This window comes from Mobula birostris, chromosome 19 (genome assembly GCF_030028105.1).
Source record: "Mobula birostris isolate sMobBir1 chromosome 19, sMobBir1.hap1, whole genome shotgun sequence".
Taxonomy (NCBI): domain Eukaryota; kingdom Metazoa; phylum Chordata; class Chondrichthyes; order Myliobatiformes; family Myliobatidae; genus Mobula; species Mobula birostris.
Genome location: NC_092388.1, coordinates 49505216 through 49524083, shown reverse-complemented (window position 1 = coordinate 49524083; position 18868 = coordinate 49505216). Strand labels below are relative to the sequence as shown.

General features: G+C 40.0%; 1 protein-coding gene across 2 annotated transcripts in view; it reads left to right on the top strand.

The window, feature by feature from the left end:
• cdkal1 (CDK5 regulatory subunit associated protein 1-like 1) overlaps positions 1–18868 on the top strand; it is a 524935-nt gene that overhangs the window by 233696 nt on the left and 272371 nt on the right. For both annotated transcript variants that reach the window (XM_072283563.1, XM_072283562.1), the window contains exon 9: positions 5501–5667. In XM_072283563.1, coding sequence (XP_072139664.1) covers positions 5501–5667 — 167 coding nt within the window. The remainder of the gene's footprint in view (positions 1–5500; positions 5668–18868) is intronic.

The window sequence follows — 18868 nt, the reverse complement described above, 5'->3', positions numbered from 1 at the left end:
CCACCACAGACTCATAGAACATCCTCAGCATCATCCGGCAGATGTTAAAGGACCTCAGTCTCCTCAGGAAATAGAGATGGCTCTGACCCTTCTTGTAGACAGCCTCAGTGTTCTTTGACCAGTCCAGTTTATTGTCAATTCGTATCCCCAGGTATTTGTCATCCTCCACCATGTCCACACTGACCCCCTGGATGGAAACAGGGGTCACCGGTGCCTTAGCCCTCCTCAGGTCCACCATCAACTCCTTAGTCTTTTTCACATTAAGCTGCAGATAATTCTGTTCACACCATGTGACAAAGTTTCCTTCCATAGCCCTGTACTCAGCCTCATCTCCCTTGCTGATACATCCAACTATGGCAGAGTCATCAGAAAACTTCTGAAGATGGCAAAACTTCGTACAGTAGTTGAAGTCCGAGGTGTAAATGGTGAAGAGAAAGGGAGACAAGACAGTTCCCTGTGGAGCCCCAGTGCTGCTGATCACTCTGTCTTACACACAGTGTTGCAAGCACACGTACTGTGGTCTGCCTGTCAGGTAATCAAGAATCTATGACACCAGGAAAGCATCCACCTGCATCGCTGTCAGCTTCTCCCCCAGCACAGCAGGGTGGATAGTGTTGAACGCACTGGAGAAGCCTCACAGTGCTCGCTGGCTTGTCCAGGTGGGCGTAGACATGGTTCAGCAGGTAAACGGGAGTGCCTTTAAATAATTCATAGATTATGGGAAATCTGTTCCAGTCACAATTAACTTGACAAGATTAAATAGAAAACTCCAGGGCTTAATGGCCATAACAATGAATAAATACAAATGCTCGAGAACCCTGAAGCACAACACTCTATGAGAAACTGCAGAGGCCTACGGGGCTCATGATGGTTAAGATGTAGTCTTATCAAGAATCACTTGAAGTGCAAAAAAGGTTATAGACATTATGCATGTAAATGAGATTAATATAGATGAATGTAACAGTCAGTAGTAGATATAGTGGACAAAACATTCTGTAGAACTACAATAACTCAAAGAGTCGTTTCTATTATGAGATCATTGTTGAGCAAAAGGCAAATCTGGAATGTTGAATGGTGAAAACTCTTTGAAGCAAGAGCAGCTTTCTTGATTTAGTCAGGGCTTTGGTTTCAGGGCAGATGGCAGTTTAGTGGTGGTGGGGAGTGTGTGTTGTATTTTATGACTGGAGTGGAGCTTGGGTCTCAATGTTGGGAGGGGGAGTATACACTCAGTAGTTACTTTAATAGGTACACTGTACACCTGCTCATTAATGCAAATATCTAATCAGCCAATCATGAGGCAGCAACTTAGTGCGTAGAAGCATGCGGACATGGTCAAGAGGTTCAGTTGTTGTTCAACCAAAAACATCAGAATGATGAAGGTATGTGATCTAAGTAACTTTGACTGTTGAATGATTGTTGGTGCCAGATGGGGTGGTTTGAGTATCTCAGAAACTGCTGATCTCCTGGAATGTTCACACACAGCAGTCTCCAGAGTTTACACAAAACATCCAATGAACAGCAACTCTGTGGGCAAAGATGCTCTGTTAATAAGAGAGATAAGAGGAGAATGGCTAGACTGGTTCAATGTGACAGGAAGGTGACAGTAACACAAATAACCACATGTTACAGCAATGGTGTCCAGTAGAGCATCACTGAATGCACAACAAATTGAACCTTGAGGTGGATCGCTACAGGAGCGGAATACTATGAATATGTACTCAGTGGCCACTTTATTAGTAAAATGGCCATTGAGTATAGATGTCTTTTAAGAGGATAAAGCAAGATGCAAAATGCTTTCTTTATTTTGCAAATATATACTTCCTCCAAAGTGATTTATGTACAAAAACTTGATAACATTTCTTAGTTTGCTCTACCCGCAGAAGGACAGAGCCTTGCGACACCAATCACCTGTGAAGACCAAATATTGCATGACATTAGCAGGCGTGGTGTTGGCTACATGGTCTTCCCTCTGCACTGACGAGTTCACTAAAAGTCCAGCCTTCTAAATTCAGACAGGAGTTTAGGTGGCTCCTTGTAACAGAGAACATCCAATGAGGTTGTCAGCTCATTAACTTCCTTTATTCTCTTTTAGTCCAGGATCAATTTTGTCTCTTTGGTGGAATTTGGTGTATATGGTAACACATATGCACTCTAATAATAAATTTTACTTTGACTTTGAACTTGATATTGGTTTGAAATCTTTTCACACTTTACACTCAGGCACAATTTTTGTCAAAAGTCATTAAATAATAAGGGGGTAAATCATTCTGTTCTTGGCCTGCTGCCTGAAATCCCAACCTAGTTGGCCATACCTTGTCCAGATGCTAAGTGCTGAACAAGCTGATCCTCCTCAAGGAGGTGCCACTGGCTCTGAATGGATTGAACGCTTTGGGTTGTGTATCCTGAAATCTTGCCTCTGCAATGTTGTGTTTTTAAATGTTTCTGATAGACATTTAAAAACTATTCAATAGATTTAAGTAATTAAAATATATAACAAAATAGCTTCAATAATTAGTATTACAATAATAATAAATGGAAGGTGTAACAGAGCACAGGAGATTAAACGTTCAGAATTGTCAGATAGAGTTCAACACGGACAAGTATGAAGTTGCATATTTTAATAGGAGGAATAGGGAATCATTTATTGGAAGATATGGGTCTTGGAACAACTGGATCACTGAAAGTTGTGCCACAGGTTAGAAGGACCATAAAAATAACAAACTAAAAGTTAGTCTCCAGAGGGTAGAATTGAAAGGGAGGGAAGTTCTACAAAGCCTGCATCCAAACACGTGTAGACTGTATAATGCTTTGTAATAGCTGCCATGTTATATAAAAGGATGTAGATGCACTAGAGTGACAAAATTAGTACCAGAAGTAAGAGGGTGTTCATATGAAGAAAGAATGAACTGATTAGGTGGGGCCTCATTTCTCTTGAGAAAAGTTTGCTGAGTGGAGACCTAACGGAGGTCCCTAAAATAATGAAGCAATTTGATGAGAGTGGTACAGAGAAAATGTGTCCACTTGTGGAAAATTGCATAAGTAGAAGTTTTAAGTATACAAGGAAAGCACAGGAAATGCGCGAGATGTCCTGATAAATGTCAGAAATGTCAACTGTTTCTTTCCCAACATTGATGCTGCTCCATAGTCACTGTGCTTCCAGCATTTTGTGTGTGTTACTGAATAAAGTTAGTGGTTATCTTCAGTTACAATGTTAATATTCCTTTTAATACTTGAGCTTCGTTGTTTTTAGTTGCCACCCCGCAGCATAATTTTTCCAGTTGCAATATCTGCATGATGCTTTGTAAAAAGAAGACTATTATTTTTATGATCGCCAGTTTATTCCTATTCATTTGTCATAGGGTCATTGGGGCTGAGTAGTATTGCTGAACCTCTGTTGATAAAACCCTTATTTTATCTTTTCTGGTAAAGTGCTTCCTTTAATTGTTTTGTTCTGTTTTGTGCAATGTGGTAGTTTTAGTTCTAATTGCTAGGTTAGGCAATTAATTCTCATGGAAGTTAGGTAACTCTTTTTGGTAATGATTTACTGTTACAGCTGTTTCCTCTTCATTTAATTTAAAGCCATATCACAACAGGGAGGCATTCAATCCCCACCCAGGCTGTTTTAAGAATTGAGCATCTTTTTCATTTCCCTTAAGAGTGTAGTTTCCATCCCTATTCTCAGTTGTCCTTGCAGAACACCAATAAACAAGGTAATTTTCCATCATGATCCCTCCCCACCCAAATGTGAAAGTTGGTCACTGTTCAAATGGGAAAATTAAGTTACTTACTTCAAAAAAACTGGCCAGCAATATTAACCGCGAACAGTTAAAAAATTATTTGTAATTGATATTTTATGATCTTTAGTTAGATTTTGTTTGATAATGGTAATATTAAAATAACTTATCCATATATGCATAGATTTGTTTATTTATAATTAATGATAATTTATAAGCAATTTTCTTTCTAACTTGAGGGAGGTTTTCTTTAACAAATAAAATGACTGTACATATTTACCCTGTACAAGAATCTGTGGCATCTTAGTGATTTGAGTGTGTTCAGTCTTGCAGACTGGTTTATTCATGTGGTAATTCAATTATCTTTTCAAAGTTATTTCGGTGATATTTTATAATCATTTTTTAAAAAAACTTTAACAAGTTTATTTGGTTAAAACATTGAATGATTTAGTAGTTACATGAAAATCAGCATGTACTTTTATTGTCACATTATAGGAAGGATGAGAGAGCATCAGACAGGATCTAGCAAAGATGTATGAGGATGGTTCTTCAGATAAGTGAACTACAGTAGAGGCTGAGGGAAGATTTGGTAGAAGCATACAAAAACATGTGGGCTTTAGATAGAGTAGATAGTGGGAGACTTCCCTTTGGAGGATGAAGGAAAAGAGGCACAGCAATAAAGCAAAGAGGAAGAAAATTAAAAGTAACATGAAGTAGTCACTGGAATTTAGCATGCAGGTACAGCAAGCAATTAGGGAGGCAAACAGTATTTTGGCCTGTAATGTAAGTAAGTAATGTTTTTAGTCGAAACTCTTGCCGTCTGAATGACTTATGAATTGGGACTGAGGCTGGGGCCTACTGCAGCTGCTCTGGGAGCAGATCTGGGGACTGAGTCTGGTTCGGAATGCTGCTGGCTTGCTTCTGATATTTGCATGATTTGTGTTTTTTTTTAATCTATCTCTGCGCAGTGGTTTCGGTGTTTTTAAAAAAATTGGGCTATTGGGTTTTCTTGTTTTGCGGCTGCCTGATGGCAGACAAATTCTTTGAAAATAAATGCACTTTGAATCTTAATGCAGGACATACCTGCCAACTTGATAGGCGTCCCATCTGCAACCATTCACTACTCCACCTCCGGCGTGCACACACAGCAGCAGCAGCAGTTTGTACCATCCACAGGATGCATCTCACCAAGTCAGCATTTTCAAAACCAACAAGAAGGACGAAGGCTGTAAAAACGTGGACACGCTACCAACAGGAAATTCCCTTCAAAGCCACACCAGTTCCTGTCTTGGAAATAATTGCAATTCCTGCCTCATCACTGGGTCAGGATTCTGGAACTCTTTCTCTAACAGCATTTCTGGTATATCCAATCCTCAAGGACTGCTGTGGTTCAAGAAGGCATTTACAACCACCTCTCGAGGGTAGCTAGGGATGGGCAATTAAAGCCTGTGACACCCACGTCCATAGAATGAACATAGAAGATGAAAAAAATGCACACTTAGCATCCAACATACTGCCGGCAAATATGGTGGTGATAAATTCTTTTGAAGGGAATTTAATAAACATGTGGAAAAGGAAGGTTTGTGAGGCTGAAGGGAAAGGGCCAGTGGATGGAATTGGAAACTTGTGCTGGTTGATGGAAAGTCAAATGATGTCCTCCTGTGTTGTGAACATTCTACGATTCTAGGACAAGAGCTAAACACCAATGAGGATAGATTTCTTGAATCCAGAAAGTTCTATAGTTTTTTTTATTTTCTTTTATGCAGAAGGTGTCTGTGAAATATGGCTGACTAGTGAAGACACAGGTGCTTACGGAAGAGACATTGGGACAGACCTTCCAACATTGCTTTGGAAACTGGTGGAAGTGATTCCTGAGGGAGCAATGCTTAGGCTCGGAATGACCAACCCTCCGTACATTTTGGAGCATCTTGAGGTAAGAAATTATGAAAATTAATATCCATAAATTGCTCTAAAAGCTGGTTTACAACAAATCCAATACATTGTTTTGATTAAATAATGAAGTGCAATATACTTCTTGAATATGAAGTTGTGGTTGAGTGATTTTGTATTTCAATGGTGAAGAGTATTGTCATATGAAGTAATAATGTAGAAGGAAAGCTATAGAAAGCAGCCACAGGCTGATAAAATCTGAAACCAGCAGTAGGACAAATTAAGTTGTAGATGTTTCTATATGGCCTATATTATTTTATTTCCAGGTTATAAACTTTATCTCTTCCAGCATTCAGAACTGATTATTTGTTGAGTTTCTTTCTGATACTTTTTTACCACCTCTTCTGGTTGAGTGAATTGTTACAGGATTTGCCTTTCTTTAGTTTAGAAAATGAGTCCCTTTTGCTTCTACAGTCTTGTCATTTTTTTATGTGTTGTTGAAATATATAAGAAGTGGTCATCAACCACTACTAATATTCATATTAAAGAGTATGGACTCTTGATTACACTTAACCTGCCAGAAAAGTAACTACTTAGCCTTTATAGATATAATTAGTGAAAAGCCAAGGCCCCTACCCCTTATTACTCCAGATAACAAAATTAGTAACAAAAAACAAACTGTTAGTTGGACTCAACAGGTCAGGCAGCTTCTGTAGAGAGAAATGCACAGTCAATGTTTTGGGTTAATACCCTAAATGATAAGAGGGGAGAAAACCAATGTAAGGAGGTGAGGGGAATGATGTGGCAAGAGCTGGTAAGTGATGGGTGAATCCACATGATGGGGAGTTGATTGGCAGATAGAGTCAGGTGGGTGAGGACAGGGTGGTGGTAGCGACAGAGGTTGGGGCATGGTCGTGGAGGCAACTAAGGATTGCAGGTTATGGAATCTGTTAAGAAAAGAAGCTGGAACATGGAACCAAATAGGAGCAGTGTGGGGGAGATACCAGTGGGAAGAGCATGCAGGTGATGGGCAGATGGAGTTGGAGTTGGAGGAGAAGGGGAAAGAAACTAGGAGATGGGGGGGGGACTGGGATGCAGTGGCTTTGAAAGAAGGGTGTGTGTGAGGGGGTCTGTGTAGCTTACAAGAGGGAAAGAGATGGGCAGCAGGTTACCTGAAACTGGATAATTCAATGTTCATTCAGTTTGGTTGCAGACCACCCAGGTGGAATTTGAAGTGCTGCACTTCAAGGTTTCATTTAGCTTTCCTCAGCAGTGGAGGAAGCTGAGGACAGACAGGACATTTAGAAATGGTGAAGGGAATTAAAGTGGCTTGCCTGGAGTCCAAGATGGCCATGGCAGACAGAGAGCAGGTGCTCTACAAAGTAGTCATCTCATCTGCACTTGGTATTAGTGATATATAGGGTGCCACATTGTGAGCACCAAATGAGGTCAACAAGGTTGGAAGAGATGCAAATAAGTCTCTGCCTTCCTGGAAGTGTTTTGCTCCTGCTTTTAGTCTCTTGTTCCTTGCACAAAATATGTAATCCGTTCATACTTTTCTGATCTGTCAGAGGCAGCAAAATCAATGCTGTTTTCTCCTCCACGTTACATTAAGAAAGAAGTAGCTTACAATTATATTTTAGTTATTTTACAACATGTTCATATGAGGTTAAATTGTGAATAAACAGTCCTTCATTTAGTATTCACATTAGGATCCAAAGAAAAACACATATAATTTGAATGAACTGTTAATATTTCATATAAAATTCTGAATGATTTTCTTTAGTAAAATTATAGAATTCAGTCTTTTCTTCAAACCCATCCACCTAATATTACTCAGCTAATTTCCAGACTACTTATCACACTTTTCAAAGCAGTACCTGTTTCCCTTTCTCAGTAAAAAAAACGACAGAATCTGCCCAAGAAGATTTGTGATGAGCATTGTATTTGGAAGCTTTGTAAATTAAAGGTGGTAAACAAGTTGTGACTTTACTGTAATAAAATTTATCCTTTCGATTTACACTTGCTAATTTCAGTTCAAGATGAGTACTTATAAATTCGATCACACAGCAATATATTTTCAGTATTATGCAAATGAAAACTGATTGCATTTGTGACCATTTCAGGGCCAAATCAGGCCAAAAGTGGAATTCAGCAAAGCACAAGTCAGCCTTGTGACTGTGATGGCAGTTTTACAGGGGGACCTAGAGCACATTGTCCGAGCTACTCTCAGGAGAGTATGATTGAGTACTGCAGTACTGAGACCCCCAAACATGTACAGTGCCTGTAAAAAGTATTCGCCCCCACTCCCCTTCTGGAAGTTTTCTTGTTTTATTGTTTTATAACATTGAATCACAATGGATTTAATTTGGCGCTTTTTTTGACACTGATCAACAGAAAAAGCCTCTTTCATGTCAAAGTGAAAACAGATCTCTACAAAGTGATGCTGTTTCTTATTATAATTCCACAGCACAGAAATAGGCCTTGTGACCGATCAAATCACAAGTCACAGAAGCAAGTCCTCAGCTAATTTAATACACTCCACATACCAAAAAATGACCGAAAGCAGTGGATACAGCAAAGACAAAGGGACCAGACAGCATCCTGGCTGTGGTACTGCATACCTCCACTTCAAGATCAATTGCACTTTACCCAAACTTTTCCAGTTCTGTTACAGCACTGATATTTAGCTGATCTTGTGGAAAGTTGTCCAGTTGTATCCTGTTCACAAAAGGCAGGACAAATCCAGTCAGGTCACTTGTCACCCAATCTATGTGGTACTAATGGTCAACAAGGTGGTGGAAGATGACAGTATCTTTTACATCAAGTGGCACTTATTTATTACAAACTGCTCCCTGATGATTAGTTTGGATTTTTGCAAATCCACTTAGCTCCACACTTTATTTTTGCCTTGCTCCAAACATGGAGCAAACAGCTGAATCCTAAAGGTGGCATGAGAGTGACTGCCCTTGACATCGACGCATCATTTATGGAGTATGGCATCAAGGAACAGTAATGAATTCTAGGGCAATGGGCATCAAGAGAAATTCTCAAGAAGTGGTTGACTTCCTATCTTGCATAAAGGAAGACGGTTGTGGTTGTCAGTTATCAATTGTCTCATCCCAGGCCAAATCTACAGGAGTTCCATGGGCACAAGATACTCTGCAGATGCTGGAAATCTGGAGTACCACATGCAAAATGCTGCAGGAACTCAGCACATCAGGCAGCACCTATAGAAGTGAATAAACAGTCGACGTTTCAGGCTGAGACCCTAAGGTTGTTGCATCAAATTCATTTCCGTAGATGTTGTTTGACCTGCTGAGTTCCTGCAGCATTCTGTATATGTTAATCTGGAGTTCCACAAAGCTTTGCTTTCGGCCTTGTTTCGTTATTTCCTCTTTCTTACTCTTAAGTATACTAAGATGCCTTCCAGGATAAAAAAAACTCTATGTAAAAGCAATTATATTATCCTACTGAAGTAGTTGATCAATAATGATTAATCCCAGTTAGCAGTAGGGATGTCATCAGTGTGATGGTAAGAGAGAAAAGTGGCCAGGATAAGCCCCATGTTCTCCAGTGTCCATTCTGTAGTAAATACATTCATTAAGTGTGAGATCAATATTTGCTACTTTCTGAAGAGAGAATTCCTTCCAAAACACACGAGGAATAAGCCCATACAAAGAATGAAATCCATCAATAGAATTTTTCAGGAACAGTGAGAGATGAGTTTGTAGTTGAATATAAATGAACACAATTAAATAAATGTACAATGGTTTTATTTATGCTTATTGAATTGCATGCCATTCCTTAGTAATATTGGCCCAGATCTCTCAAAACAATACACCAGATATCACTGTAATCATGGCAGCAGAGGAGTTTGGTGTCCATCTTATTGAAAGTCCCAAGCCATGGTGGCCTCATCAGCACATACAGGAGGCCATATAAACACTCTCCGCACACACTGTTATAATTTTTGTTTTACACTCAGTTGGCCTGTCATAAACAAATCATACTTGAATAATGAGAACATTTGTTAATCTTAACTTTAAGAAGTTGTTACATATGGGGGGAGGAGTTGAAGGATATTAATTGGGATTAATTGAAGATTGATGGAAGGAAACTCATTTGCAGTATATACCTGTTGAGTCACATGACAGTATTGAAAAAGGTTAGGTGCTTGGAAAAAATCATGGAAAATCAGATGGTAACCCTAACTGTGCATGCTCATCTTCCTATAGTAAGCTTTTGTTCCCTTGCTTACCAGGTATCTAGCTACGTCTACTTTGAAGATATTCAGAGATTTTATTTACACTGCCCATTGACAAATGGCATTCCAAAGACTCTCAGCCTTGGGGAAGAAAAAAGTAATGTGCTTCATTCCTTTTATAACTGGACAATTCCTTATTTTAAAAAATTATCCATCATTCTAGATTCTTCTGCAGGAGGAAACATCCTCCATATATCCATGGTGTTAAGATGCCACAGGTCCTGTATGCTTCAGTTACTCTTTTTTTCTGAATTCCTGCAGATGCTGGCCTTTACTTATAAGACAACTCACCCATTCCATTTTATTGAGTTTAGGAAAACATTTCTGAAGAGTTTCCAGCATCATTGCTTAAATAAGGAAATTGTTACTGTACATAGTATTCTCGATTGATATCCCCATTTAAATGAATATTAACAACCACCATCTTTCCCCTCCCCCTCCACTTTAATATTCACTACAGAGGTAGCAAATGATAATATTCTGTTAGCTTTCCTTATTACTTGTACCTGTTTACAAGCATGTAATTGGGCATCCTTGCATGCTTGAAATAATTAAACAGGTCAGGATTAATCAGTGGATTTAGTGTTCCAGGTCAATGGTTTCCATCTCAGTCAGGATATGTTAGAAAGGACAAGTATTAGGTTACAGAGAAGATGAGGCAGAGAGAACAAAATGTATATATTGTGACAGTGGAGACCAGAAGAGACCATATAAAGAAACTGGTGCTGTCTGAGAGAGCAACAAATTTGTATGGAGCAGATGTAAATATAGACATTCTATATATTCTGTGTTTTAGAGTTGATATATTGCACTTAATTTAGGAAAATCAGGCATGGAAGAAATCTATTCAGTGTAATGAGGTTGGCACGGTAGCGTAGTGGTTAACACAATGCTTTACAGTACAGGTGACCCGGGTTCAATTCCCGCCACTGCCTGTAAGGAGCTTGCACATTCTTCCTGTGACTGCGTGGTTTCCTCCGGGTGCTCTGGTTTCCTCCCACTGTCCAAAGTCATACCGGTTAGTAGGTTAATAGGTCATTGTATATTGTCCTGTTATTAGGCTAGGATTAAACTGGCAGATGGCTCACTTGAAGGGCCAGGAGGGCCATTCTCAACAAACAAACAAACAAACAAATAAATAAGTGATTACTGCATTTCAGCCAGGACAATCATAATGGTATTGGGATTGTTTTATTATTGTCACATGTACCAAGATACAGTGAAAAGCTTTTGTGTACATGCCATCCAGACAGATCATACCATTCTTAAGTTCATTGAGGTAGCTAGAAGAAATACAGAATACAGAATATAGTATTGCAGTTACAGAGGAAATGCAGTGTAAGTAAACAAATATACTGCAGAGTCCACAGCAAGGTACATTGTTATATCAAGAATTCTCATTTAATGGGTTCTGTAGTTGATGTTGAACAACTCTGAAAAGAAGTCCTTAGATCTTGCTGACAGCATGGCACTAGCCTTTGCTGTTTTCCATAGTAAATCTTCATAATGAAACACCATTTCAAAGCTTTTAAATGAATGATAGCCATTTGGATATAATACTATGGGGAATTATTCCACAAGATAATGAGAGGAAATAAAATTGGTGAAGCAAAAAATGTTACTCCAGAATATATCTAATGTTGGTAATTTGCCCAATTCTTGAAAAAAGATGCATGTTATGCTGCAGTTAGAACCAGAAGCTAATTTTTCAGGAAACATCAACACTCAGGTGCTGCCATTGGTCACCCCTCCTGCTAGACAAACAACAGTGAGGTCTCATCACATCTGCTTTTATAACAGTGACCATTATATAACTCAATTGGAAAGCAATTCGAGAGGGACAGATTAAGTTGTGCTTGCACTGCTTTAATGAGGGGTTGTCATTTTGTCTTGTTAGGGAAGTATAAATTAAGTGCCTTTTATAGTTTCTGCTCTGTTGAATAGCAATTAAAAATGTCCAGTCAGATGACAGTTTTTTCCTGGCTTTGATAAAGTTATATTCATAGTTGGACCTTAAGTGCAAGGGCCTGATTATAGTCTTTTCTTATTTAATATCTGGAAAGAATAATAACAAATCAGATGAACAGAAATCACATGCTAACATCTTACAAGGTCAATTGAGTTTGTAAAGTATACTCTTTGAAAAGGTGCTATATTTGCTTTATGTCAACCCAGTTGGATTTGTAAATGTACCATTAATTGTGTTTCAGTCTTTAATAAGTCTTTGCTAGATTCGGTTAGCCTAGTAGAAATGATCAGCATTGGGCAATGCTTGCTAAACATGTGGGACTATGATTTCTTTACAAAACTCTGCAATCGGAAAACCTCAGTCATTGTCTAGCAATATATATGACATGGCCATTACGAGATAAGTGATACCTATTAACTCTCCTCTTCTTCAAAAAAGTTGCATTTCTAAGATATTTAGCACCAAGTGATGTATCTTTCAATTTATGCTTCCTCTCACACTCATAAAAGAAAGCTTTTAAACATGCAAATATTGTAACCACTTTTGTTCGCTATTGGTAAAATTTTCAGACTTTGAAATTGGACTCTCTTATTAATGCTCTTGGAATCTGGAGTACAGAAAAATGGCTCTTGACTTGGAGCTCTGTAACACATTGGACCAGCATTTTTCGAAAGACAATTCACTCATTAATTTTTTTTCCATTTCCTGAAGACGTTTATCTGTAGCTAGTGTATCTCCAGTCAAGCACTGGATGCTTTCAGATACTTGGTCGAAGTGGTTGTTCTTAATATATATAAATGCAGACATCACAGTGGGTTGCAGTGCACTCCCACAAATCCCAATCACTCCCATCTCCCCGCCCAGTTTAAAATTGCTGGAAAAAGAGAGTGGTAGATGACTAGAACTTGCTGTCAATGGAGATGGTGAAAGGAGATGCAGTAGCTACATTTAAGAGACATTTAGGCAAGTGCATGAATAGACAGGATACGGTGGGATGCAATCCATGTGCAGACGGATGGTATTAGTTTAATTTGGCATCGTGGTTACCTCAGACACCCTGGGCTGAGGGGACTGTTCCTGTACCGTACTCTAAAACAAAGTATTATCTCAACTGATACCTCTAGCTGAAAATTACAGCTGCGCTTTGGATCAAAGCAAGTTTTTCAAGATTTCAATACAATAATTCTTCACCATCCTTCAAATTCTGCCTTTGTTAACTAAAATATTGGCATTATAATTCTCTGGAATTTATTGGACTAAAATATCATTGAAGCTGTAATTCAAGCAAATCATCCTAAGCAGTTAATCCAACATACTTGTATCTCAGAATCAAAGTTTCCTCTTCATTCCAGTCTCCATTATTCCACTGGTGACCTGCTACCTACAATTATGACCATTAGGGTTGCCAGTTATGCTGAATTACTTCCAGGATGTTTCCTTACCCTCACCATTGATAACTGGTAGTATGCATCCGAATGGCTCATTGCACTCCTACAAATAGACTCTTCATTACTTAGTTGGACGATTCTCTTATTAGTTACATAGCCTTTTTTAAAATATTTCTCATATTGAATACTGCAGTCGAGATTTTGGGACTAATCTTTAATTAATTGATATTTAAATTAATCTGGAAGGTTAACTTAATCCCACTCTGATGTATTAAAGACCCACCTCATAGCCACCAGCTCATTGAAGAACAGATATGCAGGCAGATTAAGGAAAGGTGCAAAAACAATAGAACTGTTGTCGTGGAGGCCTTCAACTTCCCTCCTTAGTTGTGGTAGAAATTGTTAAGTGCATCCTGAAAGGTTTCTTAATTCATTATGTAGCTAGTCCAACAAGAGGAACGGTCTACTGGACCTGGTGTTGGGAAATGAACCTAGCCAAGTGACCAACCTTTCAGTGATTGAGCAGTTAGTGAACAGTGACCACAAATCATTAAGTTTTAAGATAGTTATGGATAAGGATAAGTATGGACCTTGTGGGCGAGTATTAAATTGGAGCAGGGCAAATGATAAGTGCATTTGGCAGGAACTAAGAAGAATTAATTGGGTACAGCTGTTTTTGGGCAAATCCACATCAACGTGGAGGGTGTTTAAAGACCAACTGCACAATATATGGGACGGGTATGCTCCATTCAGAAGGAAGGATAAAAATGGCAATGTAAGATAACCTTAGATGTCAAGAAGGAAAAATATGAAAGCTTAGAAAGCTGGAATCGAACTCAGTCCTGGAGATAGAGAACCAGAAAAAAAGCTCAAGAATGGAATTAGAAGAGCCAGGAAGGGCCATGAAATGTCCTTGGCTGGTAGGATTAAAGAGAATCCCAAGGCATTCTATACATATATCAAGACCAAGAGGGAAACTGGAGAAAGGTAGGAGCACTCACGGATAGATAGATATTTTATTGATCCCAAAGGAAATTACAGTGTCACAGTAGAATTACAAGTGCACAGATATAAATATTATAAGAGAAGTAGGAAGAATTAAAAAATAAGTTACCTCAAACAGTCTATCAGGAGGGGGTCATCACTTCCCCAGCTATAGGTTGATTCATTATAGAGCCTATTGGCTGAGGGAAAGAATTTCCTCATATAACATTTTTGGAGCAGCACTGTTGTCTTAGTCTGTTACTAAAATTGTTCTTCTGTTCAGCCAAGGAGGCAAGCAGAGAGTGAGAAACATTGTCCCGAATTGCCAGGATTTTCCATAGAGTCCTTTGTTCTACCACAGCCTCCAGTGTGTCCAGTTTGACTCCTAAAACAGAACCAGCCTTTCTAATCAGTTTATTGAACCTGTTGGTATTACCGGTGTTGATGCTATTGCCCCAGCACACCACCACATGGAAGGTTGTACTGGCGACTGCAGACTGGTAGGACATGTGAAGGAGAGGCCTGCATACCCCAAAGGGCCTCAGTCTCCTCAGGAAGCAGAGGCGACTCTGGCCTTTCTTGCACACAGACTGCGTGTTGGTGCTCCACCCATGTTTGTCATCCAGGTGCACCAACAGGTATTTGTAAGCCACACCCCATCCACATGCTCACCATCAATAGTAACAGGGAGCAATGCAGGCTTAGTCTTCCTAAAGTCCATCACCATCTCCTTTGCCTTACTGATGTTTAGCTGCCGGTGATTCAGCTTGCACCATTTGACAAAGTCCTCCACCAGGACCCTGCATTCAGTTTGCCATCCCTCCTTGATACATCCAACTATTGCTGTCATTAGAGAATTTCTGCAGATGACAGTGTTGTATCTAAAATCTGATAAATACAAGGTAAACAGGAAGGGAGCCAATACTGTGGGACCCTGGTACAGTTTATAGCCATGTCTTGACACAGAGCTCTGAAGCCGCACAAACTATCAGGTAACACACATAAAAGTTGCTGATGAACGCAGCAGGCCAGGCAGCATCTCTAGGAAGAGGTGCAGTCGACGTTTTAGGCCGAGACCCTTCGTCAGGACTAACACAGTCTTGGCCTGAAACGTCGACTGCACCTCTTCCTAGAGATGCTGCCTGGCCTGCTGCGTTCACCAGCAACTTTTATGTGTGTTGCTTGAATTTCCAGCATCTGCAGAATTCCTGTTGTTTGCGTTTTCAAACTATCAGGTAGGTAGTCAGGTAGTCCATTATCCAGGATACATTGGAAGTGCCAGTCTGCATTGAATGGAGATTACCCCCAGCAATGAGGGCCATATGGTATTGAAGGCACTTGCAAAATTAAAAAACGTGATTCTCACCGTGCAGCCTTACTTATCCAAATGGGAATAAGCTCTGTTCAGTAGGTAGATGATAGCATCATAGACTCCATTGTGCTCCTGGTAGGAACACTGCAGGGGATGGAGGGCTGATCTGTCCAGGGGTCGGAGGTGAACCAGGACCAGCCTCTCTAGCGTCTTCATGACTTGTGAGGTCAGGGCCACTGGATGGTAGTCATTCAAGACTTTTGGTTGGCCCTTCTTCGGTACTGGGGCCACACTTGATGTCTTCCCACACAGTCGGGACCCTTTCCGAGCTGAGACTCAGATTGAAAATGTGCTGGAGAACTCCACACAGCTGCTCAGCACACTCCTTCAGGACTTTGGGGTTCACACCATCTGGTCCCAGTGCTTTGCCACGTCTGAGTTTTCCCAGAGCCCTTCTCACCTGCTCAGTAATGAAGGTGAGTCCATGACGACTGGGGAGTTGGTAGAAGGTGGCGTTTGGAGGTGATGAAAATTGGGATGACAGCAGTTGGTATGTGGAGGTGTGGATGGTAGGTGCAGGGCAAGGAAGGGATGTAAACAGTGTTGGATAAAGGGGGTTGCGGAAGATGTGGATGAGGTCCTTAAGATTCAAGGTTGTTTAATCTCATTTACAGAACACAGGTGTAAAGGAGATCAAAATAATTGTTACTGCAGATCTGTTGCAGTACAAAAAAAAGCAAGATAGTTTTGTTTTAGAGAAACACCATTAATATAAATACATAGCTTGGATACGTAGATTGGTTGTGTGTCCATAAAATAACATTCGGCACAAAAGTGTCTTACATAAGGTGGCTGACAGGAAATGATAAAGTAGTGGTAGTTGAGGGTGTAGAAGGGTCGCTTAGTGGATGGAGGTGTTGATCAGCCTTGCTGCTTGGGGAAAGTGACTGTTTCTGAGTCTGGTGGTCTTGACATGGATACTATGTAGCCCCCTCCCTGATGGAAATGGGACAAACAATCCATGAGTAGGGTGGATGGAATCCTTCATGATGTTACTGGCCCTTTTCCAGCTGCTTTTCGTATACATGTCCTTGATGACGGCTAGGCTGGTGCTGATGTTGCGTTAGTCAACCTCCATGCAGTTTCTGTAAGATGCAGTGATGCAGTATGTCCCTATACCGACTATCTTGCTGGTGAATGTGCAGTCACTGGTGAATAAAATCGATGATCTCAGAGCCAGAGTGCTGAATCAGAGGGACATTAGGACTGCGTGTGTCCTTTGTTTCAGGAAATCCTGGTTAACCCCTTCCGTACCGGATGCAGCGATTCAGATCGACGGGTTTACTATACACCATCAGGATAGATCCATAGAGTCTCTCAAAGAGCATTAAGGTGGGTAAGTCCTAGGGTTTGATGGGATATACCCCAGGTTATTGAGAGAGGCAAGAGAAGAGATTACTGTGGCCTTGACCAATATCTTCATGTGCTTTCTAGCCACAGGTGAGGTCCTGGAGGACTGGTGAGTAGCTAATATTGTTCCATTGTTCGAGAACAGAACCAGGGATAATCCTGGAGCCTGCAGACTAGTCAGTCTTGCGTCAGTGGTAGGGAAGTTTCTGGAGAGAATTCTTAGGGATATGATTTATGAGGGTTTATCAGCATTTGGAAATCTATGGCCTAAAGCCAGCATGGCTTTGTATGGGACAAGTCATGTCTTCCCAACTTGTTGGAGTTTTTTGACTAGGTGACGAGGGTGTTTAATGAAGGTAAAGCTGTGGATGTTTTTTACATGGATTTTAGTAAGGTGTTTGACAAGGTCCCTCATGGATGGCTCATCCAGAAGATTAAGAAGTATGGGATCCATGGTAAATTAGCTGTTTGGATTCAGAACTGGCTTGCTTATAGAAGACAGACGGTAGCAGTCAAAGGGACTTATTCTAGCTGGAGGTCTGTGATTAGTGATGTTCTGCCTAGATCTATACTGAGACCCCTACTCTTTGTGATGTATATAAATGACCTGGATGAATATGTAGCAGATGGTTAGTAAGTTTGCAAATTAGTGTTGTGGATCTTGTAGAAGACTGGAAGAAAAATACAGTGGGATGTAGATCGGTTGCAGATATGGGCAGAGAAATAGCAGATGGAGTTTAATCCATCTGGATATAAAGTGTTGCACCTTGGTTGGTCGATGTAAAGAGACATTACATTTGATGGTCAAAGGGACCTTGGGCTCTGTTAGATGCTGATGATTTTGATCTGACGTTCTTTAGAGGTCAAGAATGAGACGTAAAACCTGTTGCTCGTGATCATTTATTAACAAGAGAAGGTCATGGCAGGAAAGGAACAAAAGAAAGAAGATCCAGAGCCAACATGCTCAGCTCTTCTTATAATAGTTTGGCTAATTCCATGGAATTTCCACAGATAACACATTCTGTTCAAATTTTGTAGGTAAGTGTTAACCAATCACATAGCACCTATTCAAATAATATCTGCATCAGAGTATTGTGAAATTTGTTAACTTTGTGGCAGCAGTACAATACAATACATGATCAATATAGAAAAAAAACTGAATCACAGTAAATATATTAATTAAGTTATAATAAGAGTCAAAAACAAACGAACAAATAAATAGACAAACAAACAACTGTAAGGTTTGTAAGCAACGCACACAAAATGCTGAAAGAATCAGCAGGCCAGACAGCATCCACGGAAAAGGCACAGTCAACACTTTGGGCCAAGACCCTTTGGCAGGACTGAGGTCCTGATACTGAAGAGGACTCCAGAATAATACAGAAGAACTGTAACCACTAGGGAACTCACTGAACAATTGTATATACACATAGGTAATTATATAAAATACAAACAAGCCAAGTAAAATTAAACTGCAAAGAAAATAGCAATTATACAGTCTAATCCAACAGATCGAAGTTGATAGCTCCCTGAAATTGAGTGCACAGGTTGATACCATGATTAAGAAGGCTTATGACATGCTTGCCTTTATTGGTCAAAGCATTAAGTTCAAAAGTCAGGAAGTTACACTGAAACTTTATAAAACTCTAGTTAGGCCACACGTAGAGTATTACACACTGTCCTGGTCACATCATTATAGGAAAGATAGAAACATAGAAAATAGGTGCAGGAATAGGCCATTCGGCCCTTCGAGCCTGCACCGCCATTCAGTATAATCATGGCTGATCATTCAACTCAGAACCCTGTACCTGCTTTCTCTCCATACCCCCTGATCCCTTTAGCCACAAGGGCCATATCTAACTCCCTCTTAAATATAGCCAATGAACTGGCCTCAACTGTTCCCTGTGGCAGAGA